The sequence below is a fragment of the Pteropus medius genome, unplaced genomic scaffold (genome assembly GCF_902729225.1).
Source record: "Pteropus medius unplaced genomic scaffold, Ma_sr-lr_union100, whole genome shotgun sequence".
NCBI lineage: Eukaryota > Metazoa > Chordata > Mammalia > Chiroptera > Pteropodidae > Pteropus > Pteropus medius.
The window spans coordinates 10480433-10508097 of NW_024349799.1; the positions used below are offsets into that span (position 1 = coordinate 10480433).

At 47.7% G+C, this 27665-nt stretch overlaps 1 protein-coding gene across 1 annotated transcript in view; it reads left to right on the forward strand.

Moving 5' to 3' along the window:
- ASIC2 (acid sensing ion channel subunit 2) overlaps positions 1-26939 on the forward strand; it is a 251989-nt gene extending 225050 nt beyond the window's left edge. Inside the window, exons 4-10 of the mRNA XM_039885986.1 lie at positions 13004-13154; positions 15158-15214; positions 16750-16903; positions 18944-19035; positions 22427-22506; positions 24048-24116; positions 25994-26939. Of these exons, the coding sequence (XP_039741920.1) occupies positions 13004-13154; positions 15158-15214; positions 16750-16903; positions 18944-19035; positions 22427-22506; positions 24048-24116; positions 25994-26095 (705 nt within the window). The 3' untranslated portion in view covers positions 26096-26939. The remainder of the gene's footprint in view (positions 1-13003; positions 13155-15157; positions 15215-16749; positions 16904-18943; positions 19036-22426; positions 22507-24047; positions 24117-25993) is intronic.
- The last annotated feature ends 726 nt before the right edge of the window (positions 26940-27665 follow it).

Here is a 27665-nt window from a genome sequence, read left to right on the forward strand (position 1 = left end):
CAGGGCTATGCTAAGAAGATTGGACCTGAGAATTCACCCTCACCTCTGAGAGTTAACTGGCTCAAGAGCATAAACTTTCAATTCCACATCTCGTCCTCCCAGAATCTACACATGTTTTATGCCTGTAAACGTCCACCATCCCCTCCACTGAAAAGCTACAGGAAGGGAATAATAAAAGACGAATTTTATGGCAACTGTTCCGTGCACACAGAGCCCCCCTGCTGGTCCATCTTAGGCTCAGAGGGAAGCAATGGATCCTTAATCACAAAGTGTCACAAGCCCGGGGAGGAAATGCATCTGGCCTCCTGCATAGGGGTTCCAGGGTTGGTTCCACTCTGTGGGCCTCCTGCTGCAGCCGTGGGGTGCCAGAGGAAGAGGGTGGCTGTGGCTCATTCTGACGCCTTTGCTGGGCCTTTGGAGGTCTCCTGGTGGAGTGCTGGGTGTGGGATTGTTAAAGTGCTGCCTCTGCCACTTAGGAAAGCCACCTGACCCCTACTACCTGGAGAATTATCGTGAGGATTACCTAAAGCTGCACAGGTAGCACACAGGCTCAACGAACATCCCATCCTTCCTTATTCAGGGTTAGACTTGAAGTCTCATGCTGGGTTGGCTGAAAACCCTTCTGCTAAGCTCAGAATCTGTTCTAGAGCCTGTGCAGGCAAAGGTAAGGGTCTGGAGAGGGGTTTGCAAGTGGCCCTAGGTGAGGACACAAGGGCTGCAGAGGCCCAACCTTTGCAGGCTGACCTTGTGTTCAGCCTCCCCTAACCCAGCACCCGATCACTCACACTCCCAGCCGGCCAGAAGACACCCTGAGATGATGGACCCCAGACGTGTGGAAAGTGGATTTGAATGGAGCTAAAAGCCAAAACGGTAGCAAAGGCACTGAGGTGGGCTCCATGTTAAGAAAATCCATTAAGCGAACATTTCAACCTGGCCCTGACTTCTGTTTCAAATATATCCATTGAAAAGAAGCAATGTCATAAAAGACCCCCATTCCAAAAGAGATTGTGAACAGAGGCCCATCTGTTCCCCTACAAGCACACTCCTAATCCCTTGTCCTGCTCACTCATACAGGAAGGTCTCATTGCTACCATAGAGGTATGTATTTTAAGGGAATCAGTGAGATGACAGGGATTGAAGCTAGGTGGCTAACCAAGAAGCAGGGTGAAGGCCCAGGTAGGACTGCAGGAGAGAAATGGGGCTGCCCAGTTTACGCCTTAGTCTGAGTGAGTGGGACTTCCTGCTGTGGTGCAGTACGTGCCTCGCACAGCTGTGCACAGCAGCTCTGACATGATCCGGTGTAGCATAGAGAGAGGTCAGTTCTGCTGTCCTCTTCTGGACTCTCGAATTGATGATACTCAAGGGTAGAAGTTGGACTGAGGGATTTTCTTAGAAAGATCGATGTGCAACCAGAAAAAAAAGGGGGAAGGGGGAGAGAAAGGAGGAGAAAGAAGAGCGGGAAATGCAGGGCAGAGATGCAGTCTGGAACCCAAATGGCCACTTTCCAGCTTACAGGGCTGAGAGCGTGGGTCAGAGAAAGGGGCTGAGGGAGGCAGGACCCCCTAGTGCCATGTCATGAGGACCCCTGCGACACTGAAAAGTCGGGGAGAACCTGCCTGAGCCCTGGACAGGAAAAGACAAAGGGACACTTAAGGCAGTAGCCCGGCCCAGGGTTGGAGGGAGCGCAGAAAACCTGAGGTTCTGTGGGGGGAAGTGCCTGGCCCACATCAGCCTGGGAGTAAGCAGCCAAGCCAGGCCGTGTGACTCCAAGCTCATTCATCTGCATGAGGCAGCCTCACCGCCCGCATCCCTGCAACACTTCCCCTCTCCCTGTTTCAACCAACAAATCACACACCAAGGCAAATGGCTGAGAGCACTGTGCCAGCCGTGCCGCCAGCTCTTGCCCAAGAAATTGTGTCCGGATGAAGATATGATTATAATGATGCGTCGGCATGCACAGACACACTAAACACACTCTGCAAAGCAGCTCCTCCACTAGGCAGGGAAGGGGAGGGCATGGATTTAGCAGGGGCTGTTTCCTGCAAGTGATTGTATATTCACTGCAAGTGCAGGAGTCACAGTAACAATCATAGAGAATGTTTCAGTCACCTGAGGCTGTCTCCCAGGCACTGCGTACTACACCCCAGCCTGACACTCACCCATATGCTGCCTTTCTCTGCTGCCTGTGGGTCGTCACTCAGGCCAGGCCTCTCTTTATCTGAGTGCCTTTGCCGGAGCAGTTCCCATGACCCAGAACACTCTTCCTACTCCTGATCTGCCTAATGAACCAAACAGTCATTCCAGACTCAGCTCAAAGGTGACACTCCCTCCATGAAGTCTTTTCTGATCCCCCACTTGGAGTTGGTCTGGCCATGCATCCTCAGTGCCCCCTCTACTCCTATACATTTTTACCCCTTTATAGCACTTGCTTTGTTATGTGCATGCCTGTTCTTTCTAGACCGTAAGCCCCATATGTGTTCAGAAGGACCATATCTTACTCATTTTCACAGCCTCAATTCCTAGCAGTGTTCCTAGAACAGATGAGGTGCTAAATAAATATTTATTGGACATGTGGAAGGTGGATGGGTGGATAGGTGGATGGATGGATGGATGGATGGATGGATGGATGGATGGATGGATGGAAATAAAGCTGCAGAGGCTGTCTGCCCCATGACACCAAAGCTGGAAGGATTCTTGTAGAGCTTCAGAGGCATATCTAGAGCCAGCAAGGCCCAAGGTGAAAGTCATGTTAAAATGAGGCAAGTTATAGTCCTTCAAAAAATCAACCTGTTGCTCTTTTGTGTAAACAATTCACATTTCCTGCTCTTGTTACATTCTCTCCCACTCACAGACATTTTTGCAATGGATATAACCTTAATATTGTATTATTATCACAGACCATGGGTAATTCACTTTTTAAATAGATTTTTTGTTGCTCGTTAAAGTGCTGCATCAGCTACTGCTACTTAGTTTCTACCCAGAACAACAACTCTGTGTGTGATCTCGGCACCAAATTCTGAATCCTCCTCTGGCCAGATGATCCCAACACCAGTCAGAGATGCTCCGACACAAGGGGGCAGGTTGGGGTTACTGCTCTTGCAAGGGAATCACATTCTATAAAATATACTACGTAAGTTTTATCTGGTCCATGTGAATATTTAACAATATGCAGTTTAGTGGTTTCTACAGATGAAGGCTCCCAAAATGAATTTCCTCAAGGTTCCGATTTCAATCAAATGGCAGTGTTTAGATTAAGTTCTAAGACCCCATCTGCGATTGACTGGTAATGTCTTCCATATGCTAAGAGTGGGGGCATGAGGAGCAATTACCTGGTTTGCCTTATAGACCACCATCTTACTATAGTATACTACATCTGGAGTATCTAGTCTGAACCCAGATGCTGCAGATGAAAAAGCTGAGTCCCTTAGAGAGGACAGGAGGATAACAGTACAGACAAGACTAAAATGTCTCCTGACCCACAGCCTTGTAGCTGGACAGACCTGGGTTCGAATCCTTCCTCTGCTGCTTCTTAGCTGTGTGGTGTTGGGCAAGTTACCGAAGTTTGCTCATCTGTAAAATGGGGGCAATAATATTTAACTGGCAAGGTCATTGTGAAGATTAAACTGCTCAATAAACCAATGCAATATTCCTATATTGGGGTCTGAAGAACACATGTTCCCATCTCTCAAATCTCTGCCACAATCTCTACCCACCCACCCAGTAATTGCCTCTGCTTCCTGCAGACCCCATCCCCTGTGGTAAATGCTTTCTTTAGACAAGGTGATGTAGGTAGTTGTTAAAAGTGTAGTCTGCTGGGTTCTAATTCCAGCCCTGCCACCTACTATTCATGACTGTAGTCACTTAATTGCTCCAGTCTCCCAGATATACAATAGAGATAAAAGAAGTATCAACCCCATAATGTGAGGACTCAAGGAATAGTACACGTACAGTGCTTAGTAAGGGTTCAATGAACATCAACCATGTCTATATCATTAATTAGTCTATGGTCAGTCTTTTGGGCAAGTAGTACCTATTCTCACAGAGTCATTGTGAGGACTGAAAAAGATAATATTCTGAAAAGCACCTACCTGGCATGTAGCAGCTGTACTCCAACTGGCAGGCGTTATTATTGCTCAACCTCTTTGCAATGACTTATTCTTCCTCCTGATGCCATCTCTTCTGTTTTGACCTTGTGGGTTGAACTCTTCCTGAAGCCAGCAGAGTTGGGGGATGGGGTGCCTCACTGGTTCTGTGCTGCATACAAGGACATGTCCCCACTGGGACCCCAGTGCTGCCTCTGTTACCGACTGATTTGTGGACTTGATTTTAGTATTTGATTTGATTTTAGTATTGTTTAAAAGGAGCACAATATAATCATTTGTGAACACACTTAAATCACTCAGCAGGATGCAATAAAAACATCAAACTGAAAATTATGTCTTAAAAAGCAGGCTCTGATTTCCCCTCCAACTAGGTGTGCAAGGCAGAAGTTTGCACTTGCAGTAGAAGGTGCAAAAATGAGGGAGTCTTCATGGGGCCACCTGATCCTAGAATTTGGGCCTCTCAAAGCACAGTGCCCTTTGGGCCCCGCCCCTTACTGATGGGAATGAGAAGCCCGGAGAGGTTGAGTGGCATGCCCAAAGTCACACAAGAGAACTTGCCATCAGCTAGTCCAGGATTCAGATGTGATTTGATGCAGAGCCCATGGGAACCGACATGGTGGACCCTCTGCTCCTGCCTGACTTGGAAAAGGCAGCCCGTTGCACACACGTTCTGTACTTGGGCTAGGAGAAAACAGGATGGTTCCAGCAATTTATTCATTCATTTGATAAACAAGTTTCAAGCACCTACTATGTGCCAGACCCTGTACTAGAGGCCCGAGGTCCAGTAAGCAGAAAGAGATATAGGTGTGGCTGGAGAGGGGGATGCGCCAACTGAGACAGGTACGTGGGACCAGCCACATGACTAACACGTGAATGAAGGACTCGCGTAAGCGCTTACCCAACCTAAAAATTCAACAAACACTTGTAAACACTGTGCGAGGTACTTCCATGCCTCTTGTCTCATTTAACCCTCAGGGAAGCCCTGTGAGTTGCAGATTATTAGCTCTGTTTTGCGCATAAAGAAACTGAGGCCCAGAGTAGTTAGGTGACTTGGAGAAGTCCACACAGCCTTTCAGTGGTGGCGCTGTGTTCTTCCCACTATTCTCAGCTGTGTGGGCTGGGGGAAGACCCCGGGATTTAGGGACACACTCTAAGATGGCGGTAGGAGGCGGCTCAGGAAAACAAAAGCTCCTGGAGAGCAGGTACCTTATTTTACTCACCTTTCCAGGTGGAGGAAGTTCTATGGCTTTTGAAAGTTTGCAAATTACTTTAAAGAGTCGGGGAGACCTGAGAGACCTGGAATCAATGCAATCTGTGACCCAGGGAAGTGTATGTAACCTGACCGAGCCTCAGTTTCCTCATCTGTAAAGTGGAGTAACAATACCGACCTTGCTTCCTGGTGAGAAGATGAAACGAGCTGACTCAGTTACAGGGCCCAACACAGAACCTAATGCCACGAGGGCGCCCAACAAACAGGACTGCCCTTCTTCCCAGAAGCCCCAGCAGTGCACCTCTCACAGTGCCACCCACTACATTTCATTTCTGGCACAATAATGAAGGGTGATCAAAACTGCTGAGTGCTGGTTTTCCAGTCAATAACACACAGGTAGAGATCCCAGAGAGAAGACTTCAGAAATAACACAAAATAAGTGTGGGCCACAGGTCGTCAGAATGTGCCTCTGCATTTCTGGTCATCAGAGTGTGTATCTGTTATGAATTCGAAGGCACGGCCAGGTGGGCTCTGTTCCTTGGTCACTGCACTCCATGAGCCAACCTCCTAGTGGGGAGAGGACAAGTCAGTAATGACTCACATCGACACCATGGCTCCGGTTTATTCAACATCTATTATGCATCAGGCACTCTTGGAGATGTTTCATCTTGTTACAGAACAAGGCAGAAGAAATATCTTAACATTCAGCTTTAGAATCCCTTTAGAACTACCTTTCCTTAGGCAAATACTTGAGAATATGTTGATTTTGCTCCTGGAAAGGATAGCAAAGAACATAAGGAAAGAGAGTGGGGGAGAGGGCTAGAACTGGGCAAAAGAAAGGAGCTTTGCTCTGATGCCGACCCCCCTTCCCCAGCTCTTTCTGGCATCATCCGTGTGTTCTAATGACCTTGAGCAAGTGGCTTTCCCTGGAATTTAACAAGGGCCTGAGTTTCACATCTTGTCTATATGACACAGAACAGAGACTGAAAGATGTCAGCCGAAGGTGACAGCTGGGTTACACATACCTTACATTCGAAACTCACAGTATCCCTCTGAAGTACCTAATATCTCAGTGTGATTCTCTTGCAGAGAGGGGAGGTCGGGGAGGCTCAGCCACTTGATAAAAGTCCCCCACTAAGTAGCCAAGCCAGGATTAAAACCCCGCTAGGTTTGACCACAGAGCATAGTGGGTGCTTCTAGCAGACGGGGGACCAGGATCTTGGCCAGGCGGGTTAGCGAGGAGGAGGAGGAAGCCAGGCAGGCCAGAACCAAGACCCTGGAATTGTCTGGAAAGGAAGCTGTGGGGGTATCCCTGAGCCTAAAGGGATTTGGTCCAGGTTGGCATCTTGTGCAATCACTGAAGCAAGAGGCCAAATGGCTGACATAACAAAAGAGCCAGGTGGGCATCAGGTGAGCTAGCCGGGCATCACTCCTTGTCTCCCTCCTCCTTTCTCTCTCCTCATGCCTTTCCTGCCCTTTCCAAGAGCAGAATAAATATATTTTTATGCGGTTTCATCATCCTCTCAGCATCGCCACCACAGCAGCATCCCAGCCAAGGCTCATACTGTGGGCTGCACACAGGGAAAAGGCCGAGGGAGCTTGGCAAGCACCTAGGAGACTGGCCCGCTCTCTTGGGGCAGCTCTGACTTTAGTAACAGGCCTCTGGCAGCTGCGCTGACTGCAGCGCCACCTGCTGGCCCGCCTCAGAATCCGTGGGCTGGGAGAGACTGACAGCTAGTGGTGGAGGAACAAGCACAGGATGTCCAGAGGGCAGGCAAGCAGCAAACGCAAGCTTCGGGCTATAAAATGAAAGTGACTATAGAAAGAATCCCTTGAGACTGTGAACAATGAAAGGCAAGCACCAGAGTTTTCAGTCACAAAAGTTCTGAGTTCTTTGCTCAGTTCATAAATTTAAGCAATTATTCAAAGCCACCAGTTCCACAGCAAAATGAAAAATTGCTACTCAGGAGGTCCAGTTGTCATATAAAGGGAGGAACATTTCAAGGCTCAACACTGGGCGTCTCTTCTCTCTCCCTGGGCTGGCTCATCCACCCCACAGCCTCCAACATTTACATTTCCAGCCCATCTCTCTCTCCCAGCTCCAGAACCCCAGATCCAGTGTCCTGCTTTCATCTTGACTTGGATGTCTGAATTAGCAGGAGTTCTTATCATAATAAACCCAACTCAAAATAACTTAACTCCAAAAGGGCAGAGATTTGCTGTTTTAGAGAACCGAATTATAAGAACAGAGATGGAGCTGGGCTGTTTGTTGAATGAATGAAAGGGGCCAAAAATATAAAGAGTATTTTAGAGGAAGGGAATGGGAACTAAGCTTTCGTGAGTACCGACTAGCTGCTGGGCACTTAATTTATCTCATTTAATCAGATAAGGAGACTAAATGCTGGGGATAGGGGATGGGGGCTGTGTCACTTACCCAAAGTCACACAGCTGGCCCATGAAAGAGTGGGGTTCAAGGTTCTGTCTGGCTCATTCCACTGCCTTGAGTTTTTAAATCAAAATAATAGATTTAGGGTCTATGATTAAACATAGTGGCTTAAGAGACTTTAGAAGTCACCTCATCCACTGCACACCCAATGCTTGAATCTCTCTCTTCCTATCCCATTCAGGTAATTGAGTAGCTTCCACTTGAACATGTCTCGTGATGGGGAACTTACTCTCAAGATAGTAATTTTATTATTGAATCATACAAATGGATTAGAAAGTTGAGACAGAATTTATCCTTCTTGAAGATTAAAGAAGGCGATGCATGTATTGTACCTAACATGGTGCCTACAACATCAATAAATGCTATCATGGTCTCCACTTTCCTTATTACAACTATTCTTGCGTCTGCCTTTCCCTTGGGGTGCCAGAAAACAAATCTCATTCTTCTTCCCTGAGACAGCTCTTCAGATATTTGAAGACAGTGCCTCAAGGTTTCCCTGAGGCATTTCTTGCCCGAGATAAACAAATATTTCAACCCACTTTCAGACACTCATCGGTAAGCAAGAGTTGATGCTACACATGCTATGATTTTCCATCTGCCATGATGTGTGAAGCTTCAGAAAAGCTGATGGAGCAAATGATGAACCAGCTGCAGCAAGGTAGCCGTGTTTTTTTGCCTTTTTGCAAAAAAAAGGCGGGAGAGTGGTCGCCCCTAAACAGACCTTGGCTCACCACCAGAGCTTTACTAGCTACGTTCTTGGTCCACCCGTTGTGGGAAACTGTTTTAGCAGGATAAAAAGAAATGAGTCCCCCCGAAAGTTAATTTATATCATTTTAGACTCTCAGCCTTGCCAAAAGTCACTATTAGTCCTTCCCAAATCCAGTCTGTGTGTTTATTAGTCCAACGTTAAGCAATATAGGGGACCTAATCCATTCTCATCATAGAATATCAAACCTACCCCCAAATCCTTTCTATTTACAGATGGGGAAACTAAGGTCCAGAGGGGAGTTTATCCAAGGCCAATTTGGATAAACTGGAAATTTGTGTAAAAGTCTGGTCAGCTCAAGAACTCCAAAGAGAGATGAGATAGTAAAGCAAATCTGCATGTAAAGAGAAGAAGAAAAGAGCCATTAGATAAACACAAAAGAGAAAAGCTCTGAAAGTCCTCTCTGGTGTGTTTCTTCTCCCTCTTTTCTACTTATTGTCCTATAGAGACAATGTAGTATACTGCAACAAGCACAAGGTTGGAGTCGAAAATTCCCAGAACCATATGCTAGCTCTGCCACTGACAGGTATGTGATCTTCAACAGGCTACTTAATCTTTATAATACTCATGTTCCTCATTCAAAAAGTGAGAATAGGAACATCTCCTATTCAAAGGAGTCCTGTGAATGTTAAATAAAATAAGGATAGAGATTTGCTTCTCAGTAATGGTAGAACAGCTTCTATCAGACTAACCCTCTTGGACAAAGCAATTATAAATTCTGGACAAAATATTTTAAAACTTCTGTTTGATGACACTTGAGAGAGACTAAAGCAGGCAGAAACTAGAGGGTATACAGCCCTTGAGGATAGGGACCTGCACTGGGTAAAATGCACATTTATTTTTCTGACCTGTTCCTTAAGGGCACATAAAGTTCTAAGAGAATACTAGAGATAGAGCTCGAGTTGAAAGCAGCAATCATTGAGTTAAAAAGTCACAAGTCAGAGTTCGGGGTTACCAGAAAGGCTGAAAAATGAGAAGAGAAATCTTAGAAAGGAAGGACTCACAGAGGGGGAGCCCCGAAATTTTACATAAGCTTCCCTAAAATCATAGACTGAACCTTGAACTTCATGTGGATGGGGAACCACTCCAAGAAGCCCAGGCCTAAAGTTGAAGGAGCTGAGCAGTTATCTCAGTGGCTGACAATGCAAGGGAGACAGACTTTGTAATTTAAGGTAAAGAGTCTTGCTAAACACTTCAGGCTTTTCATTGAAATCCCAGAAGTGCCTTCCTGAGGAGTTAAGATCACATCCCAAGACTAAGGGCTAAGGGAAAAACTAAAATATACCCATTCTTATACAAAGCCTGAAGAGCACCTTCACAGAATCAAAGTGATTCACCGTGTTTACTGCCTGTTAAAATAAAACTCCATGAAATTCAGTGGAAGAAAATTGATCTGGGGTCACTATAAAGAGTTATCCAAACTGTCCAACATACAATAAAAAAATGACTATGTCCTCCACTATACAATCAAAAACTACTATACACGTGAAGAAAGAGGGAAAATATAAAAACAAAATAATCAGTAAAAACAGATCCACATATAACCTGTGCTGAAATTAGAAAATAGCAACTTTAAAATAACAGTGATAAGTATGTAAAATAATTGCAGAAAGAGATGTAAATAATGAGAGACTTTTAGGCAAGATAGGGAAATGTTTTTAAAAAGTCAACCTGCAGCTGAAAATCACAATTACCTGAAATTTAAAAACTGTTGAATAAGATTGTATAGAAAACAATAAGTAAACATCAACCTTGAAGACAGGTTAATAGAAATTATCCGATTAATGAGGCACAAGGAGAAAAAAGACTGATAAAAGTGAACAGAGCCCTGATGATTTGTGAAACAGTATCAAGCAGTCCAACATTCGTATGATCCCAGAAAGAACGGAGAGAAAGACAATGGGGGAAAAGTTAAGTAAAGAAATATTGGCTAGATATTTTTCCAAATTTGTTCGAAAGCATCACTCCACAGATACAGGAACCTCAGCAAAATCCCCAAGCAGGATACGTACGAAGAAAAACCACATCTAGGTATGGCATAGTTATAACCCAGAGAATCCAAAAAGAAAAAGAAAATCTTAAAAGCAGTCAGAAGGGAAATGACAGTGTGTAGACAGAAGAGATGAAAAGAATATGACTGATTTCAATTTCTCAAACAATGAAGGCAGAAGACAGTGGGACATCTTCGAAATGCTAAAACACTTAACCTAGAATTCTATATATAGTCAAAATATGTTTCAAAAATAAAGACAAAACCAAGACATTTTATAGATACACGAAAACTGAGGAAATTTCCACAAGTAAACCACAAGTAAAACATGTGCCCATACGATAAGAAATATTCGAGGAAGTTCTTCAGACTGATGAGAACTGATATCAAATGGAAATTCAATACAGGAAAGAATAATGAACAGGAAGGGATGTAATTAGAATTATATGTGAAGTGGTAAAATATTAATTCAAAATAAGCTGTGATCAGTTAAGGATGCATACTATGAATCCTAGATCAACAATAATAATAACAATATAAAGAGATATAAATCAAAACCCAATAGAAGAAATAGAATGAACTATCAAAACAAAACTCAGCCCAAAAAGGAGTCAGGAAAGAGATGACAAAGGAAGAAATAACTGGAAACAAATAGGAAACAAAGCAAGATAGTGGACTTCAACTCGACCATATTAAGAATTACATTAAATGTGAGTGGATTAAATCCTCCAGTATTGTCAGAAAGGATAAAATAGCGACATTCAAATGTAACTTACAAGAGATTATCTTAAATATATAAATATTCTGACATATTAAAAGTAAAAAGATAAACAAAAAAGACTAAAAGAATGGGAAAAGATAAACAGTAGGCATAAGATTTAAGCTTCTATTTCTTCCTCGTGCAAGTTTTGCTGTTTTTTTTTTTCAAGGAATCTATTGTATTTAAGTTTTTGATTTATTAACAAAAAGTTGTATATAATAATCTTATCATTTTTTAAATGTCTGTAGAATCAGTAGTGATGTCTTCTCTTTCATTCCTAAAATTGGTAACTTGTGTTATCTCTCTTTTTACTTATTGTTATTCATTTATAATTTTGTTACACTTTCATCAAAAAACATACTGCCTGCGGTTTCATTTCTTTAAAATTTATTAAAATTTGTTTTATGGTCTAGCATATGGTGTTCTTGGTGAATGCTCCATATGTACTTAAAGAGTATATGTATTCTGTAATTGTCGGTGTCGTGTTTTATAAAAGGGAATTAGGTCAAGTTGTTTGATAGTGTTGCTCAAATCTTCTATATCTTTACTGACATTGTGTCTACTTATTCGTCAGTTACTAAGAGAAGAGTATTGAAATCTCTAACTTTAGATCTATTTCTCCCTTTAGTTCTGTCAATTTTTGCTGCATGTATTTTTTGAAACTTATCGTTATGCAATACATATTTAAAATTATTATATCCTCTTGATGAATTAATCCTATTATCATTGTCAATAACCCTCGTTATCTCCTGCAATATCTTTGTCTCAAAGTTTACTTTGTGTAATAGACATTGTGTTGAACAAAAGAAGCCAGACACAAAAGAGCACGTAGTGCAAACTTTTGTTTACATGAAATTTGAAAACAGGCAAAGCCAACCTATGGTGACAGAATCTATAACAGTGATTGCCTGGGCAGGTGGGGAACTGATTGGAAAGGGATAGGAAGCAACTTTCTAGACTGATTTAAAATGTCTTATATCTTGATTGAAGTGATAGTTACATAGGAATATACATTTTTCAGACTTCGCTGAACTATGTACAGAAAACATGTGCATTTTATTGTATTTTTAATTCTTCAATTTAAAAAAAAGAAAAGCGTAAAGGACTTGGCTTGGGGCTTAACACATAGTAAATGCTCAACAACCTTTGGCCCATCGGCTCCATTATCCTTCACCCTCTCTGTCCCCAGCAGGCAAGTCCATAGGTGTTGGAACATTTTATGGTCATCGGACTTCTGAGAATAAGAATGACATCTTCCCCAAAGGAGTTTAGCCACAGCATGACACTGGAGAGTTGCTCTAATCAGGGCCAAGGATCATAAACGACACTTTAGGCTTATGCTTAAGGCCATTCCATCCTGAACTTTCCTCCAGGCTTGGTCCTCCAGGTCTAGGTCTGGGGTCCCAATGTCTCAAGCCAAGAGGGTAGAATTTAACTGAGTCGTTCCAAGAGTTGGGACATGACAAAGCATGGAAGTAGGAAGACCTGTGTCATGTGTAAGAGACTAAGAAGATCAGCATTATTCCTGGGAAGATTATAAAAGGTAAGCTAGGAAAAATGGTGTTGGAGCCAGATGTTGAAGGTCTGTGAGGTCAGTGAAGTTTAGACTGTCATGTAGTGGATGCTCAATAATTGTTTATTGATTGAATAAGTAAATGAATGAGCCACTAAGTCTGTGGAGGCTGAACCTCCAGGGCTGACTGCTGCCTCCACCTTCCTGTCTTGCAGCTCACATACCTGCCTCCACCGTGGGGCGAGTGCCGATCCGCAGAGATGGGACTCGACTTTTTTCCTGTTTACAGTATCACCGCCTGTAGGATTGACTGTGAGACTCGCTACATTGTAGAGAATTGCAACTGCCGCATGGTCCACATGCCAGGTCAGTGCCAGGGGAAGGGTGGCCTCAACGTCCTGACAGGGACCACCTGGGGCTTTCTTTGCATTTCTCACACATGTTCCCCACTCCAGTAGGATCCAAAGGGATATTGTTCTATAAAGACTGTTATTTGGTGCCCAAACATTTAGAGGGCAGGTAGAAACATCCACTCCAGTAACCAAGGCAGCACCCTGGTATCCAGAAGCATCCAGATGTTTGGGGAACATTCCTCCCAGTGCTCAATATGTTCACTAGTTGTTTGCTGCTCTTACCTCCTCCTAGAGTTTAGTGTCCAGATATCTGGATGTTTGCAAGTCTTGCATCCTGGTATGGTACACATTCAAATGTCCAGATGTTTATTGCTTTCATGCAGATGTTTCTCTTCTTGCATCCGCATGTCCAGCATTCTTTCAAATGAGGCAAAAGTCCATTTGCCAGCAAATAATAAGCATATGCTGACATTTCTGTTATCAGACTAATAGTGCATGCGGCTATCTCATTAGAGGAGGTCAGCATGTCAAAGGCAGAAGCTGCAGGTGGCAAGGGTTAATTAAGGCAAAAAGTTTGGTGTTGCATCATGGAAGGATGACGAGCTGGAGGCAGGGGCTTTGGATTCTTATTCAGGTTCCTCTACTCACCTGCTGTGTGTCTTGGCCCAAGTTTCTAAACCTCTCTGTTCTTACCTCATTATCTTTAAAACACAAACATTGGTTGTTATGAGGATAAAATTAGACTAAGAGATTTAAAAAATGCTTTGTAAACTGCAGAAGTCAGTGGTGGCCGTGTTAGTACATGGGGAGAGAAAACCAAAAGTATCGTTGACTGAAGACCTACTATGTGCCAGGAACTTTGCTATCATATTTAATGGCTACTATTTTATGTTTATAACATACTTTATTTAACTATATTTAACTAAATCCTTATATCAGAAATTTAGTTCATTACCAATTGTTTTTTGCTATAATTAATGCTGAAATGAACATCCTCCTAGCTAAATTCTGAATTATTTCGTTAGTAATCAGTAATTTATTTAGTAATCTAAGATTAGAACTACCGATCTTTAAAATTGCCTCTGAGCCGCCTATAAGACAATGCAGAAAGGGAAACATGCTTTAAATTACTATTATTGGAAAGGAGGGAGCATAACAGCTCCTCAGCTCTTGGAAAAAGTGTTTCAGGAAATGGTAAGGGAAAGACATTGTGGTGAATTTTAACTTTAGCACTTGGTAAAAGTAAAAAAAAAAAAAAGGTCCCAGATTTCCACAAAGACATGCCAGAAAGAGCAATCGAGCAGTAGTTGGCGTTACCTGTCTGCTGCTCAGACTGGGTCAGCAGCCATTGAGATTTCCCCCATGGAACCTGAGCCAAGGGTGAGCAGCAGGGATTTAATCATTCCACCCATGACACTATTACTGGCATCTCAATTGCTAATGTGGAATTAAGGGCATAACTAAAAGGAACTTACAAAACGGACCTCCTCTCATACAGCAGGGTGCTGTGATAGAAAGAGCCCAGTCTCAGGATCAGACTGACCTGGGCTCCAAGGCTACCTCCATCACTGCCACTCTGGTGTCCTGAGAAGGCAAGATACTTAGGCCTCATCTCTTGTGGGTAAAACAGATACTTCAGAGGGAATCTGTGTGGGTTAAGGATGTTGATGCATGCCCAGAACCTAGTAGGTGTTTGCCACTGCCTGCCCACTTTCAGCCATCAAGGCTTTCTCTCCTCCCTCCCACATGAGCTCATTGCCCCTGCATAGCAATCTGGGAGAAGTTAGCCAGGCGGGACCCATATTTGCCTGCCCAAGGTCACAGAGCAGATCAGAAGCCAACATTCTGGTTCTGGGTATACTGCATCCATCCGCTGCCCTGATCCAGGGCCTCCTTCTGACTGTCCACTGGCAGACTGCTGCCCCTCCCCAGTAATGAGATTGTACTCCCCTCCCCCAGCCCCGGGAGGGGAGGCGTTGCTGCCTGAGTACCTCTCCCTGTGTTCCTTCTTTGCAGGGGATGCCCCTTTCTGTACCCCTGAGCAGCACAAGGAGTGCGCAGAGCCTGCCCTAGGTCAGTACTGGGGAACGGATGGAATGAAGGGTGGAGGGTGCTGAGATGGAGGCCTTGGAGACCTTCTGGGTGCGGAAGAGGGATCAAGTGGAAGGGAAAGCAGAGAAGGGTGAAGGGAAAGAGGCTGGACACGGTGGCATGGCTGCAGGAGCAGGGGAGGGAGATGGAGAGCAGGGTGGATGAGGGCTGGAAAGGGCCCTGGGAGAGAGCAAAGAGGTAGAGAGGTGGAGAGAAAAGAGTGGATTTGGGGAGGAATGGAGGACCTTGAAGAATGCAGAGAGGTCAAAAGAGCTTCTTGGATGATAGTCCCAAGACATGCCGGGGCGGTTCACATAGGGAGGCCAAGATTATCGCAAAGCGGGCCAGGCCCTTTGCAATGCCCGCTGAACTGGGGGCGGGGGGGTTGGGGGAAGGGAGGGAAGAGGCCTGGTATACATGTCACATGTGCACGTGTGAGAGACCAAGCACTGCCTCTCCTCCTCTCACCCCGGCCTGCTAGATGTTTGCTGGTTGGAATCATTGCTGGTTACTCTCCCCAGCCCTGCCCGGAAAACTGCCAGTGAGAGACATCACACATATAAGCCGCAAGCCCAAAGTTAAACCCACTCCACAGGACTGCCTCTCTCCAGGTTTATAATCAAGACAAGCAGAGAAAATTTTTAAATCATATGGACTCAAGTTCATTCAGCAGCTGCACTGCTGGAGCTAAGCAGGGACAACTCTGGACTCACATGTCCAGATGCTTCCACGAGGACGAGTAGGGAGGCCTGGAGGAGAGGGAGTGACTTCTGACGTGGGCAGAGGCTCAGTCTCTCCTTGAAGTGAAGAATCAATAAAACCCATGGGCAGCCAGAAACACCAATGATTAGAGGAAAGAGAGGGAGGGAAATGATGTTGTCAACCACCCGGTCCTAAATGAAAGGAGAGGAGAGAGAGAAAAGTGTTCCGGATGCTGGGAGGTGGCCTCCAGGGAGAGGAATTACGAATCTTTAGCTGGGTCCTAACCCAGCAGGCAGAGGGGGTGCGGGCTGGCTATGAGGGAGTCCCAGAGGGAATCCCACAGAGCCCTGGGCTTTGGATAAAATGGTCCACCCACATTTGCCTTTGACAGGGGGCCCACTTTGCGGATGAGAACCCTGAGGCTAGGAGCAGAGAAGGTGGCCCCGGGAAGTTGAGGGGGCTGGGACCCCCTTGGAGCCCATTCTCCAAAAGTGGTGCCTTTTCAACAATTTTAAAGGGTGGCATATCAGTAAAAACAATTTTCAACAGTTTGAAAGGGTGGCATATCAGAAAAAGAAGGAAAACAGAACCAAGAATAACCTAGAAAGCGTGGGGTGGGCATTTTTTTTATGAGAGGTCACACCTGCAACCTAAAGCGAAAGCCCAGCTCCCCTTCTTTCTTTAGCCCCACACCCTCACTAACCTGGGCAGGCACCTCCTCCCGATTCACTTTTCTGCTGCTCAGCCCAACTACTCTGGGCCCAGAGGTCCTGGTCCCCAAACCTGACTAAGCCCTGCCACCCTCTCCTCTCCAGGTCTGCTGGCGGAAAAGGACAGTAATTACTGTCTCTGCAGGACACCCTGCAACCTGACCCGATACAACAAAGAGCTCTCCATGGTGAAGATCCCCAGCAAGACATCAGCCAAGTACCTTGAGAAGAAATTTAACAAATCAGAAAAATATATCTCGTAAGCTCAGTGGGCATAGTGGATGGGGGAGTTGGGAAGGGGATATGGATCAGGAGGAAACTGGGAGCAATCGAGTTAGAGGGCAAAAGTAAGCAGTTCCACTTCGCAGACATTAATTGAGCACCTGCTGTGTGCCAAGTTCTGTGCTCAACACTCAGAATATGAAGACAAAGATGATTAAGATGTAGCCCCTGCCCTTCAGGAGCTTACAGTCTGGTGGGGAGGCAACTACACAACTGAATGCTATAAAGGCTGATCCAGGCAATAAGGGAGGTAGTTGGCTGCCCCTTGAATGGGGACACAGTAAAGGAAAACTTCAGAGAATGTTTTAAAGGATGTATAGGAGTTTTCCAGGTAGGCTTTGTACATTCTGTTCCCTCTGCCTAGAATGCTTTTCCTCTTATTCTTCATCTAATTGGTCCCTCATCAGGCAGGTCTTTATTTAAATGTCATTTCCTCAGACAGTTAAATTAGGTCCCCGATTATTTTTCTCTCAAAGCACTCATGTTTTCCTTTATGACGCTCGCCACCATGCGTAATTCTATATTCATGTGTGTATTTCCTGCCCCACTAGATTGAAAGTTCCCTAAGGGTAGAAACCTTTCTTTTTTGTTCTCTGTTGTGGAGTGTCTGGCACAGGGCTGGTGCTCAAAAGATATGTTTTTACAGAATAAATGAATGAATGACACGGGAGAAGAGCGTGTCCCAGGCAGAGGTTCAGGAGGGGGAATCAGCACAGGACAGACAGAAGAACTGCAAGGGGAAACTGGGCCAGGTAGCCATGTCTGAGCAACAGGACCCTGTAGGCTGAGCTGGGCAAGGAGCGGAATTTATCCTAAGAGAACAGGGAGCCGCTGGAGAACTTCAGACAGGTGACAGGCTCAAATTTGTATTTTAGACCACTGCTCTTACGTAGAACCTTCTGTGATAAAGTGTTCTATGTCTGTGATGGTCAGCATGGTAACCACTAGCCAGCCACATGTGGCCATTGAGCATTTTAGATGTAGCTTGAGTGACTCAGGAACGGAACTGTGATTTCATTTAATTTGAATTAGTTTAGCAGTTTTAGAGAGATCCTTCAGGCAGCAGTTTAGAGGATGGATGGAAAGCCAGATGGGCAGAAGGGACCCTGTTAGGAGGCAGTTGCCATAAACCAGACAAGAGATGGTGACACTCTGAATGGTACCTAGGAGAGCCCTGTGTGGAGAAAGGGGCATCCTCTCTCCCCAGCCACTTCCTCCTGCCATCATAGTCACCAAAGCCCATCCTGGGGCTGATATCTACAAACCTGGCTGCTTTTATTCAGTGGGTTTGGGACCGGGGCTCTGAAAGCATTATGAGCAGCATGGAAGGAGATGGAGAATTGTCGGAGGAGCCAGGTCCTGCTGCCTATTCTGCACACAGATATTCTGCACACAGTAACAACTTCTCCTGCCAAGATGTGTCTCATTAACACACCTGCCCCAAGGAGCAAAAGGGAACCAGAGTGCTTCTGCCAGAAAACCCCCAAGCCACGTGTAGATTTGCACCCAAAAACCCTCCCTGGCTCTGGCAGCCGATTTGGCAATGCCAGGGTAGGACCTCCCACTAGGAGAAGCTTGTTGTTAATCCCATTAGGAACCTGGGGACATCTCAGGAGTGAGCAGGGGATGTCAGCTGGGGCAGGCAAGGCAAGCCTTGTCAAGAGAGTCCTGAGCTCACGTGCAGGTAAGGACACAGGCAGACCCTCTGGAGGCCCAAGGACCTGGAGGCCAGGTGGGACTCCTGGAAAGCATCCAAAGACGGAAGGAGAAATAAGGGGCAAAGGGGGACAGCTGATATGTGCCTCCGGTCCTGCGAAGAGCACTGGGCTGGGAGTTGGGACTATTGGTTTCAAGCCCCACCTCTTCCACTAACCAGCTTGAACTTTGGGCCAGTTGTTTCACTTCCCTGGACCTCAGTTTCTCCGTCTGTCTATGGTCTATGGGACAGCTGTGTTAGATGGTCCCTGTGGATCTCGATGGTTCTAACCATGTATGGTACTGAACATTCCCTCTGCAGAGAGAACATCCTTGTTCTGGATATATTTTTCGAAGCTCTCAATTACGAGACAATTGAACAGAAGAAGGCGTATGAAGTTGCTGCCTTACTTGGTAAGTCGAAGTATCTATTGCACAAATTTCCACATCGTATAGGGGTGGGAGGGAGTGGGGATGGGCAAGTGAGTGGCAGGCAGAAAGGTAGATATAGAAGCCTCCCAATGAGTCTAGCCTTTATAGTCACTAATTGTTCCCTCTCTCCTTGCACACCTCCCGTCCCAGAATGGAAAGAACTCAGTGGGATGCAGGTTTTAGGCCCAATTCATGCTGCCTCGATTTCCACATCAACACAGTGAGGCAGGTGAGCTAACGGTCTCTCACGGCCTTTCCAGAGCTGCCCCCTTGGAACCCACAGCCTTCTATCCCCAGGGTGGAGTCAGCCTTGGGGCTGTGGTGGGAAGAAAGAGCTATCAAATGGACAGAGGGCTGAGCTGTGGTTGATCCCCAGGTGGCGGACACAGTGAGGGCGCCCAGTGGACCGCCTACCTGGAAAGCAACATTGCTGCATTGAGGCCAGGTGTCACCCCTGAACTGAGTCCTTTGTCAAACACAAAAGAAGGGCTATTTGTCCCCAGATATCTACAAACCTGACGGCCACCCCATACAAGTTCACATCAGCTCCCCTGGCCCCATGGGCACGTAATGGATGCAGCGAGTTCATTTCAACCCTGCCACAGCCCAACGCAAAACTCACAAGACCCCTGAGAGTGGACGGTTAGAAAACATGCCCCTTGGGCCCTCCTCCCAGCTCCCACTCACTCTCAAGAAAGGGTCTGTTGCCCGTCCCTGCAAGGAAGAATAGCTGCTGGTGTCCATGTGAGCTGAACCAGATGAGAGTGTCATCCTGGGAGTAGGGGTCGGGGGGAAGGGGACAGACACCTTCTACCTGGAAGTATAGAGGAAAGACCAGCTGTGAGAACGGGGGCAAGCTGCTTCCCCTCACTATGAAATGGGTCTACTAAAACTCACTTTAAACGTTTGTTGTGATGGTTCGATGCGAGAAAGCCCAGCACGCAAAAGATACATTAAGAATTGTTTCTGATATCCGGACAGCCTCCAGGCCAGAGACCAGGACCCAGCTGGTATTTCTAGGCACCGTCTGAGCATTTCTGCACCTCTCCCAGGAGGCTGGGGCCACAGCTGGGTCCCAGTTGGGTTAAAGTAACTGTCACTCACCCCTCGGAGGCTGTTGTGGCCGAAGGAACTGGGCCTCGAGATTCGCGTCCTGGGCCCAAGGTAGAGGCCGTGCGCCGGAGATATAGGTCCATCACCTGCCTGCCACCTTTGTCTCCTAAAGAAGACTCAGGACATGCGTCCTCCCCTCCCATTTCTTCTGCTCCTCCACATAGGTGTGTGCACATGCACGCGTGCGTGCATGCACACACACACACACACACACACACACTCACACACACACACAGAACCGGGAAGGCCTGATCTCTGAATCTGTCAGGAGGGACGGCTCTTCTCTGCATCAGATATGAGAATGAGCATATTACCAGCATCTTGTTCCCACCCAGAATAGCCTGCTGAAAAAAGCATGCTGCCATCTGTACCTCCTTGATGAGAGCGTGTGCCGCGTGTGAACCCTCGGCTCCCAGGCCCGGTCAGGCCCTCACCTCACTGCCAGGCGGCCCACCCTCACCTCAATGCACACTGCATCTCAACAGCCATACACACACCATGGTGAGCCACACACCTTGTGTGCACCTGCACAGACCCACATGCAAGCCATTCAGCTACAGAGACACATACGTGCATACCTACTGTAAGCCTACGCACTCACGCACTCATTACATACGACTGCCCATGCACACACACTCACACCTACATGTGCTTACTCACGTTCCACACACCCAGACACACTGTGCCCACCTCCACCAAGCCACACTCACACACGCTTAGAAACATTCGGTGTACCTATCCTGTACATAGATAGCCACCTACATAAAGCCATTGATGGGCAGACGTGCTGCCTGCTTCCACACAAACATGTGAACGCACAGCACCCTGGCTTACATGCCACACTCAGTCGCACTGCATGCACACATAAGTACACACTCACACCTGACGTGCACACAGGTGTGCGCTTTCCAATAAGCCTCCATTAAGGATATTAGAGTGACCATTGGGGGAGAGGAGGAATAAAGGGGAGCCATTTCGAGACCAGCAAGAAGTGCCCCCTCCCCACCATCTCAGCTTGTTTATCTGGGGGTGTGGTTGTTGGGCTCCTCCCGGCTGTAACAGTGGAGAAGTGGGCAGATGTACCCATCAGAAAGTTCTCAGACCAAGAAGTCAGCCTGGAATCTCCAGTAGGACTATATGCCCACTGCCAACAACACCCCCCACTCCCGGCGCTCCCCCCAGCCCAGTCTGAGAGATTACAGCTGGGAAGGACTTCACAGCTCATCTCCTCCAGCCCCCTCCCGAGTCACCTCCACCATCAAGTGTTCTTTGAAGGAAAAGCTACTGAGAAGGTCAGGACCTATCAAAGCCACATTGCAAGCTGGTAGCCCCTCTAAGCTTGGACCCCCAGAGAGCAATGGAGTAAAGCACCTTGGGGCTTTGGGGGGATCACAACCCCTTGGAGACTCGGATAATAGCTTCTCAGATATGAACTCTCCCACTGCAGATGCCCAGGTACACACACATAGCATTTTCATTCAATTTCAGGAACTCTATGACCATTTGAAGCTCTGATGGGCCCAAGAACCATCTGGGGAACCTAAAAATCCTGACTTTCCGACCCCCAACCCCAGAGATCCTGATTTTATAGGCCTAAGATAGGTCCAGGCGTCTACTCTGATTACAAGTCTCCCAGGAGTTTGATGCAGGGAGATCTGAAGACCAGTCTAGAAGAACTTTGGTCAAGGGGGCCCACGCACCCCAGGGCAAGATTCCTGCCCTAGAAAGAAACCACACTGAGCATTTATTTACCTTTAGGTGAGGGAGACAGGGGTGCTTCTTAAGGGTGAGGGACCTTATCCCAAGGGTGAGAGGGGCCCCATGTCATGATTAGACCAGGCATGGGGGAAGCTTTCTGTGCCACTGTTCCCAGACTCCCGACATGTGTGTCCCAGGCTAGACTGTGCCCTTGACCAGGGCAAGGACCACACACATCTTATTTATATTTCCAGCCCAGAGTCAAAGCAAGGCCTAGTCAGTGTGGTTCTGAATGTAACTGGCAAGCCTATTAGCCTATGAGGTGTATTCTAGGCCCTAACAATAAGCTTTCAGGTTAGCTCCCATCCCCACTGGGTACTGCAAACCATCATCTCTCAGAGCTGTGCACTAAGGGAAGAGCTCGTCAAGGCCTGGCCTTCCAGGGGAGGGGGAACCATTCAGAAGGTCTGGTTCCCGAGTACTTAGTGTCTTCACCCCTTCCTGGAAGCACTGTGAGTAAAGCCAAACCTTTGGTCTTTTCTCTCTCTCTCTCTCTCTCTAGGTGATATTGGTGGTCAGATGGGATTGTTTATTGGTGCTAGTATCCTCACAATACTAGAGCTCTTTGATTATATTTATGAGGTAAGATTTGGGATTGCTCATGGGGAATTGACCATATACAGGTGCCCTTATCCTGCCCCTATGTCCAGAACCAAAGCATGGGGGAGAGGGCAGCCTCCCTCCACCAAAACCTGCTTTCTCTTCCCTGTCCATAGATATTGTCTATCACCAAGCCCTTGGCCTGGGGGAGGGGCGGATGAAAGTGAGACGGAAGCCACAGTCCTACAGGGAAGAGCCATGGGCTTTCTACACTGTCAGGGAGGGAGGGGAAGGGATGAGGAGGAGGAGATGAGATCGGGCTGAGGCCAGCTCTGAGCCCCTTCCACAGCTAGGCCAGATGTGGTGACACCCACACATTCATACGATGTGAACACACTCACACGCCCCCACACACATATACACATACACTCACATATATCACACACACACACACGCACACACTCCTCATAAATATACACACCATTCACACACACATATGCCACACACACCTGCCCTCTGGGTGGCCTGTCATCTGAGCGGTACCTTCGTGGTCCAGGCAGGATGAGGAGGTAAGGGGCAAGCCTCACCAGTCCTGAGAGGAGCAAGGGCACACCAGCCACTTCTGGCTGCTAACAGTCTGAAGAAATGTCTCCCTCAAGAAGCAGCGGGAAAAAAGCCTCCGAAAGCTTCTCAAACAGCCGACAGCTGCTTCTGGCCCCGAGAGCTCATGGTGCCCATTAGCCTTCCCACCAGCGCCTCCCCAGACCCAGCTAGCTCCAGGGGCTCCAGATTTCCTAAGGCACACCCAGCCCCTATGTGGTCCCTAGAACCATGCGAGTCTCAGCCCAGCAAATAGCCTACAGGGCCGTGTCTGCCTCTCTGAGAGGGCCGGCGATGGGCAAAGCTTGGTCACGGGGAGTCACTGTGAGGGCTGGAAGCCCCTGTGAACAAGGTCCCCTAGAGTCTCACACCTGGCCTCTCAGCATGGTGACCTTGTTCCCCAAACCCAAACCACATCCCATGGCCAGGTATTAGTCTTCATTGTTTATTAATTTTTGTGAGAAGCTGTACAAAGTTATAGAAATTGAATCATACCAGGTAACATTTAATAATAACTACCCTTTGCTGCTAAGAATATAATGTTATGAGCTCGCGCGCTCTGATTTTATGAACTGTGGAGATGTCGGGCCTAGGAAGTGATGAGTAATCTTGTCCCCCAAGCCCAGCCTCAGAAAGGGGCTCCCAGGTTGCTCCTGAGAACAAACAGGGAGCCAGCCATGCCAGCACATACTTCTTATTCGCATTCTCCATTCACAAGAGAAAACAGTCCCTACCTGCAAGACAAGGCTCTCCTGTGACTTCTTCCAAACTCTCATCTCTGCACCAAAATCCCATCTCAACCCAAAGGCTGGGCAGCAGCTCCTAGAGCTGGCGGCCGGGCTGGGCTCCTGCCATGGTTCGTCCAGCCACAGCCCAGGTAGTCACTGCCTTCGCGGTTCCCTAGCCAAGCTGAGTGGAAGGAGGTCTCTTTACTTTTGCACCATTCTCCCAGCCTGACCGACTCCTTCCTGCTTTTCTTGCAGCTGATCAAAGAGAAGCTATTAGACCTGCTGGGCAAAGAAGAGGACGAAGGGAGCCACGATGAGAACGTGGTAAGAGCAGCTCATGCACAGTAGGTTGATTTGCCCCTCCGACCTATAGAGGCGACACCTTCCCATGGCTTGTGGCACCCTGTCAGCTCCCAAATCCAAGGACATACTGACTGAGCCTCTCGCCTAGCTCTGAGATTCATCCCAAAACCTGATAGTAAGCCATGGATGCAATGGGTACTAGAAGATGCTTCCAAAGGTAGGTCCTGCCTAGCCCAGTCCAGCTTCTCATGGGCCAGAGGGCTCATTTAATGGCCTTGGGAAAACCAGAGAGCCTTGTGTTGGTCTACTCTTTTAGTCCCCAGGTTGGCAAAATGCAAAATGGGACATCCCTGGTACTCTACTCCATTTGAAGGGGACATAGGGTTCAGGGCCTGTGACGCTGGTAGCAGCAAAGTACCCATAATAACTGCTGACTACTGAATGCCTGCTCTGTGTCAGACACTGTGCTACGTGCCTTAAGAGTGCCATGTCATTTCAGCCATACAGTCACCGTAGGGAAAGGTCTATTTTTATCTCCATTTTCTATTTTAAGGCAGATGAAGCCCAGAGACCAAGACCATGCAGCTGGTGATGTCGGAGCTGGACATAAAGCCCCCCTAACCACTGTCCTACTCCGCCTCGCTTTCCTAGAGCCAGAGAGGCAGCCCCTTTTTATGGCTGTCCATTCTCCTTCCCAAACTCAGTCTGCTCCTGGGCTCTGGTCTTGGCTGTCTGGTACAAGAATCACTGGCTCCATTTCTGTTCCAGCCGCTATTTCTCTACCGATCTCCTAGGTTGAAAATTTTGCATTGATTCCCTGAGGTCCCTGCAGCTTCTGTTTGAACAGAAGACAGCCTCTGTTGAGGAGGGGCAGTATGGAAGGGGCCCAGACTCTGGACCGAGCTGACCTGGCTGGATCCCAAGTCCCTCACCCCTTTGGTCTCAAAGCTTCTTAGCTTTGTACCTGGGGACGAGCTACTTACTCCCCGAGCATCTGCCTCATCACACAGGGACCTGGGGGCAGTGGGTGGGGAGGGGAGCACAGGTAGGAAAGGTCGAAAAGAGGTCAGCCTGTAAAGCAATCAGCATTGCCTAGTTTACAGTGTGTGCTCAGCAAGCGCAGGTTCCCTTCCCTACCCCAACTTCCCTTCTGCCTTCAAATGCCTCAGAGTCACAGCCTCCCCTTCATCCCTTCCTCCTCCCACAACACCGTCCTCTTCAGACCTCCCCCAGATTCTTGGCACAACCTCCTGGCTAGTCTCTCAGCTCTCCAACCCCCAGGCCTCCCCTGCTGCCGCAGCCCAGGGAAGGCTGGGAACCTCCTTGAAAATTCACAGCCATCTCAGCCACACCCTGCTCAGGGTCCCAGGATAACTTTTCCCTGGACCCAGCCAAACCCTGCAGATCCTTTGGGCAGCTGTGACCAACTCTGGTTCTGGCTGTCGGGGACGTCCACCATCCCAGCTTGACCTCAGAGATGGGCACCACCTCCTTCAGCCTAGCCACAGGCTGTACCCCTTCACTCTTGGTAGGCCTCCAAAGGAGGCCCCCAAGGATAGGGGCCATCTAGCCCCAAAGCTAGATCTCACTTAGATGTAGCTTCAGGTGGCACATCAGGGGACCTCCAGGAGAGGTCAAACCAGCTACTAAACTTCATCACCACAGAGCCTCTCCCCACCCCAGAGGGCACCTAGGTGGGCAACAGCGAGGATTCTAGAGGCATTGGCACCAAGACAGCAAACCAGTACCTGGGATGACTGGGACAGGAGGGATGACTGGGACAGGAGGAGCAGTGTCCCAGGAAAACCCACAAGTAGAGAGAATGGCCCCCATGGCCGCCGGTAGCATCATGATGAATTTTTGCTGAATCAATATAAATACCTTCCCCCTCCCTCCAGAGCACCTGTGACACGATGCCAAACCACTCTGAAACCATCAGCCACACTGTGAATGTGCCCCTGCAGACGGCCCTGGGGACCTTGGAGGAGATTGCCTGCTGACAGCCCTTGGACCACCCAGCACCTCCCAAACAGACCTTAAGGCCCAAGACCCAGGACAGGGGACAGCAGGCTCAGGCGGGATGGCCCCTGACGACAGAAAGAAGCAAGATCCCCCTATGCACACAGCAAACGATCTGCCAAAAACCTCGCTACGGCCACGTCCGACACGGTGCGTCCTTGGGCCCCGCCATGCGTCCCTCTTAGGAGAAATGAGTCACACTCTGGAACTGTCCAAGAACCAACCTGCCATCACATCTCACTGCCAGATGTATAAAGCTCCTGCATGCTCAGACTTCTCACGGCGCCACCTCCATGTCTGTCTCTGCACATGACACCCCTCCATGCAGTTTCTGGCAGCCACTCTGCAGCCGCACAGCAAGACCAGGTTCCAGCCCCAAAGTCACCATGAGGCCACACTGGAATCACAACTGCACAATCAAGAGGGGAGCCACAGAACTGTCGACGACGTCCAGTCTTTGTGTCGTATGTGAAGGTTCTCAACCTGCCCACAAACCCCTTTTCCCCGAGCTAGACCACCGGGGTAACCAGGGCCAACCCCCTCCCATCCCAGTATCTGTGATGGAGGCACGGTGGCCTGGGTGACTCCAGCACTCATCCATGGCGCCCACGTCATTCTGCTCTCCCCGTGACATGGCTTGTACAGTCTGGTTCTGTTCCTTTCGGAGGCTTTTACTGTTTGTCTGTCAGAGATCTGTTTTGTTTTGTTTTCCGGTTTTTGGTTTTGCTGTTCCGAGGTTCAGTTTGGTTTGGTTGTTCCATTTTCCCTGGCGTTTATTTATTTGTGCTTCCAATCACGGTCATATTAAAAGCTGGTCTTGTGGAAGTGGCTGCGTGGTTTCTGCCTTTCCCCGACACTCAGATCTCGCTCCTCGAGAGCTCAGGAAAGGACCAGACCCGACAGGTCAAAAACCGCAGATGACATATACATAAAGGATTGTGCCACAACACTTACCTTGATGAAATGTGTACACTCTATATTCTATTCTACTTTAAATCTTTGAAGACTATTGATCGCAGCCTCGTAAATGATTTCATGAGATATTAACGAGTCACAGGCCACGGTCCGAACGACACTGCCCTGGACCACAGGCATGTGGCATGAAAAGAGGGAGACACAACACTGCCTAGACCTGAAAACCATACAGGAGAACTTCACGTCCCTCTGCCCTTCCGTCTTCTGTCCTAACTCCTCTTGACCCCGTCAGTGAACTTGGGCTGGACGTAGGCTCCAGAGTGGCCTCCCTCCAACACACCAGCCTTTCCAGACCCTCTCTGCACCTCGCCTCCTCACCCCCACCAGACAGACCTGATTGTCCCTGCAGAAGTCACTTTTGCATTCTGCCTCGCTCCTCACGACTCCTGAGAGGATGTCCATGTGGGAAAGGAGGTGGGAGGTGCCTTTGGTGAGGAGGGGACCTGCTCTCTCAAGCCCCCCTGTGTCCAAAGAGAGTTTCCCGTTCAGATAGAATCCTTGTCCTAATGGCATCATGCTAATTCCTGTAGCTTAAACTTGCCCTACTTTGTCCCACCACTCCAACTCAAATGTCCC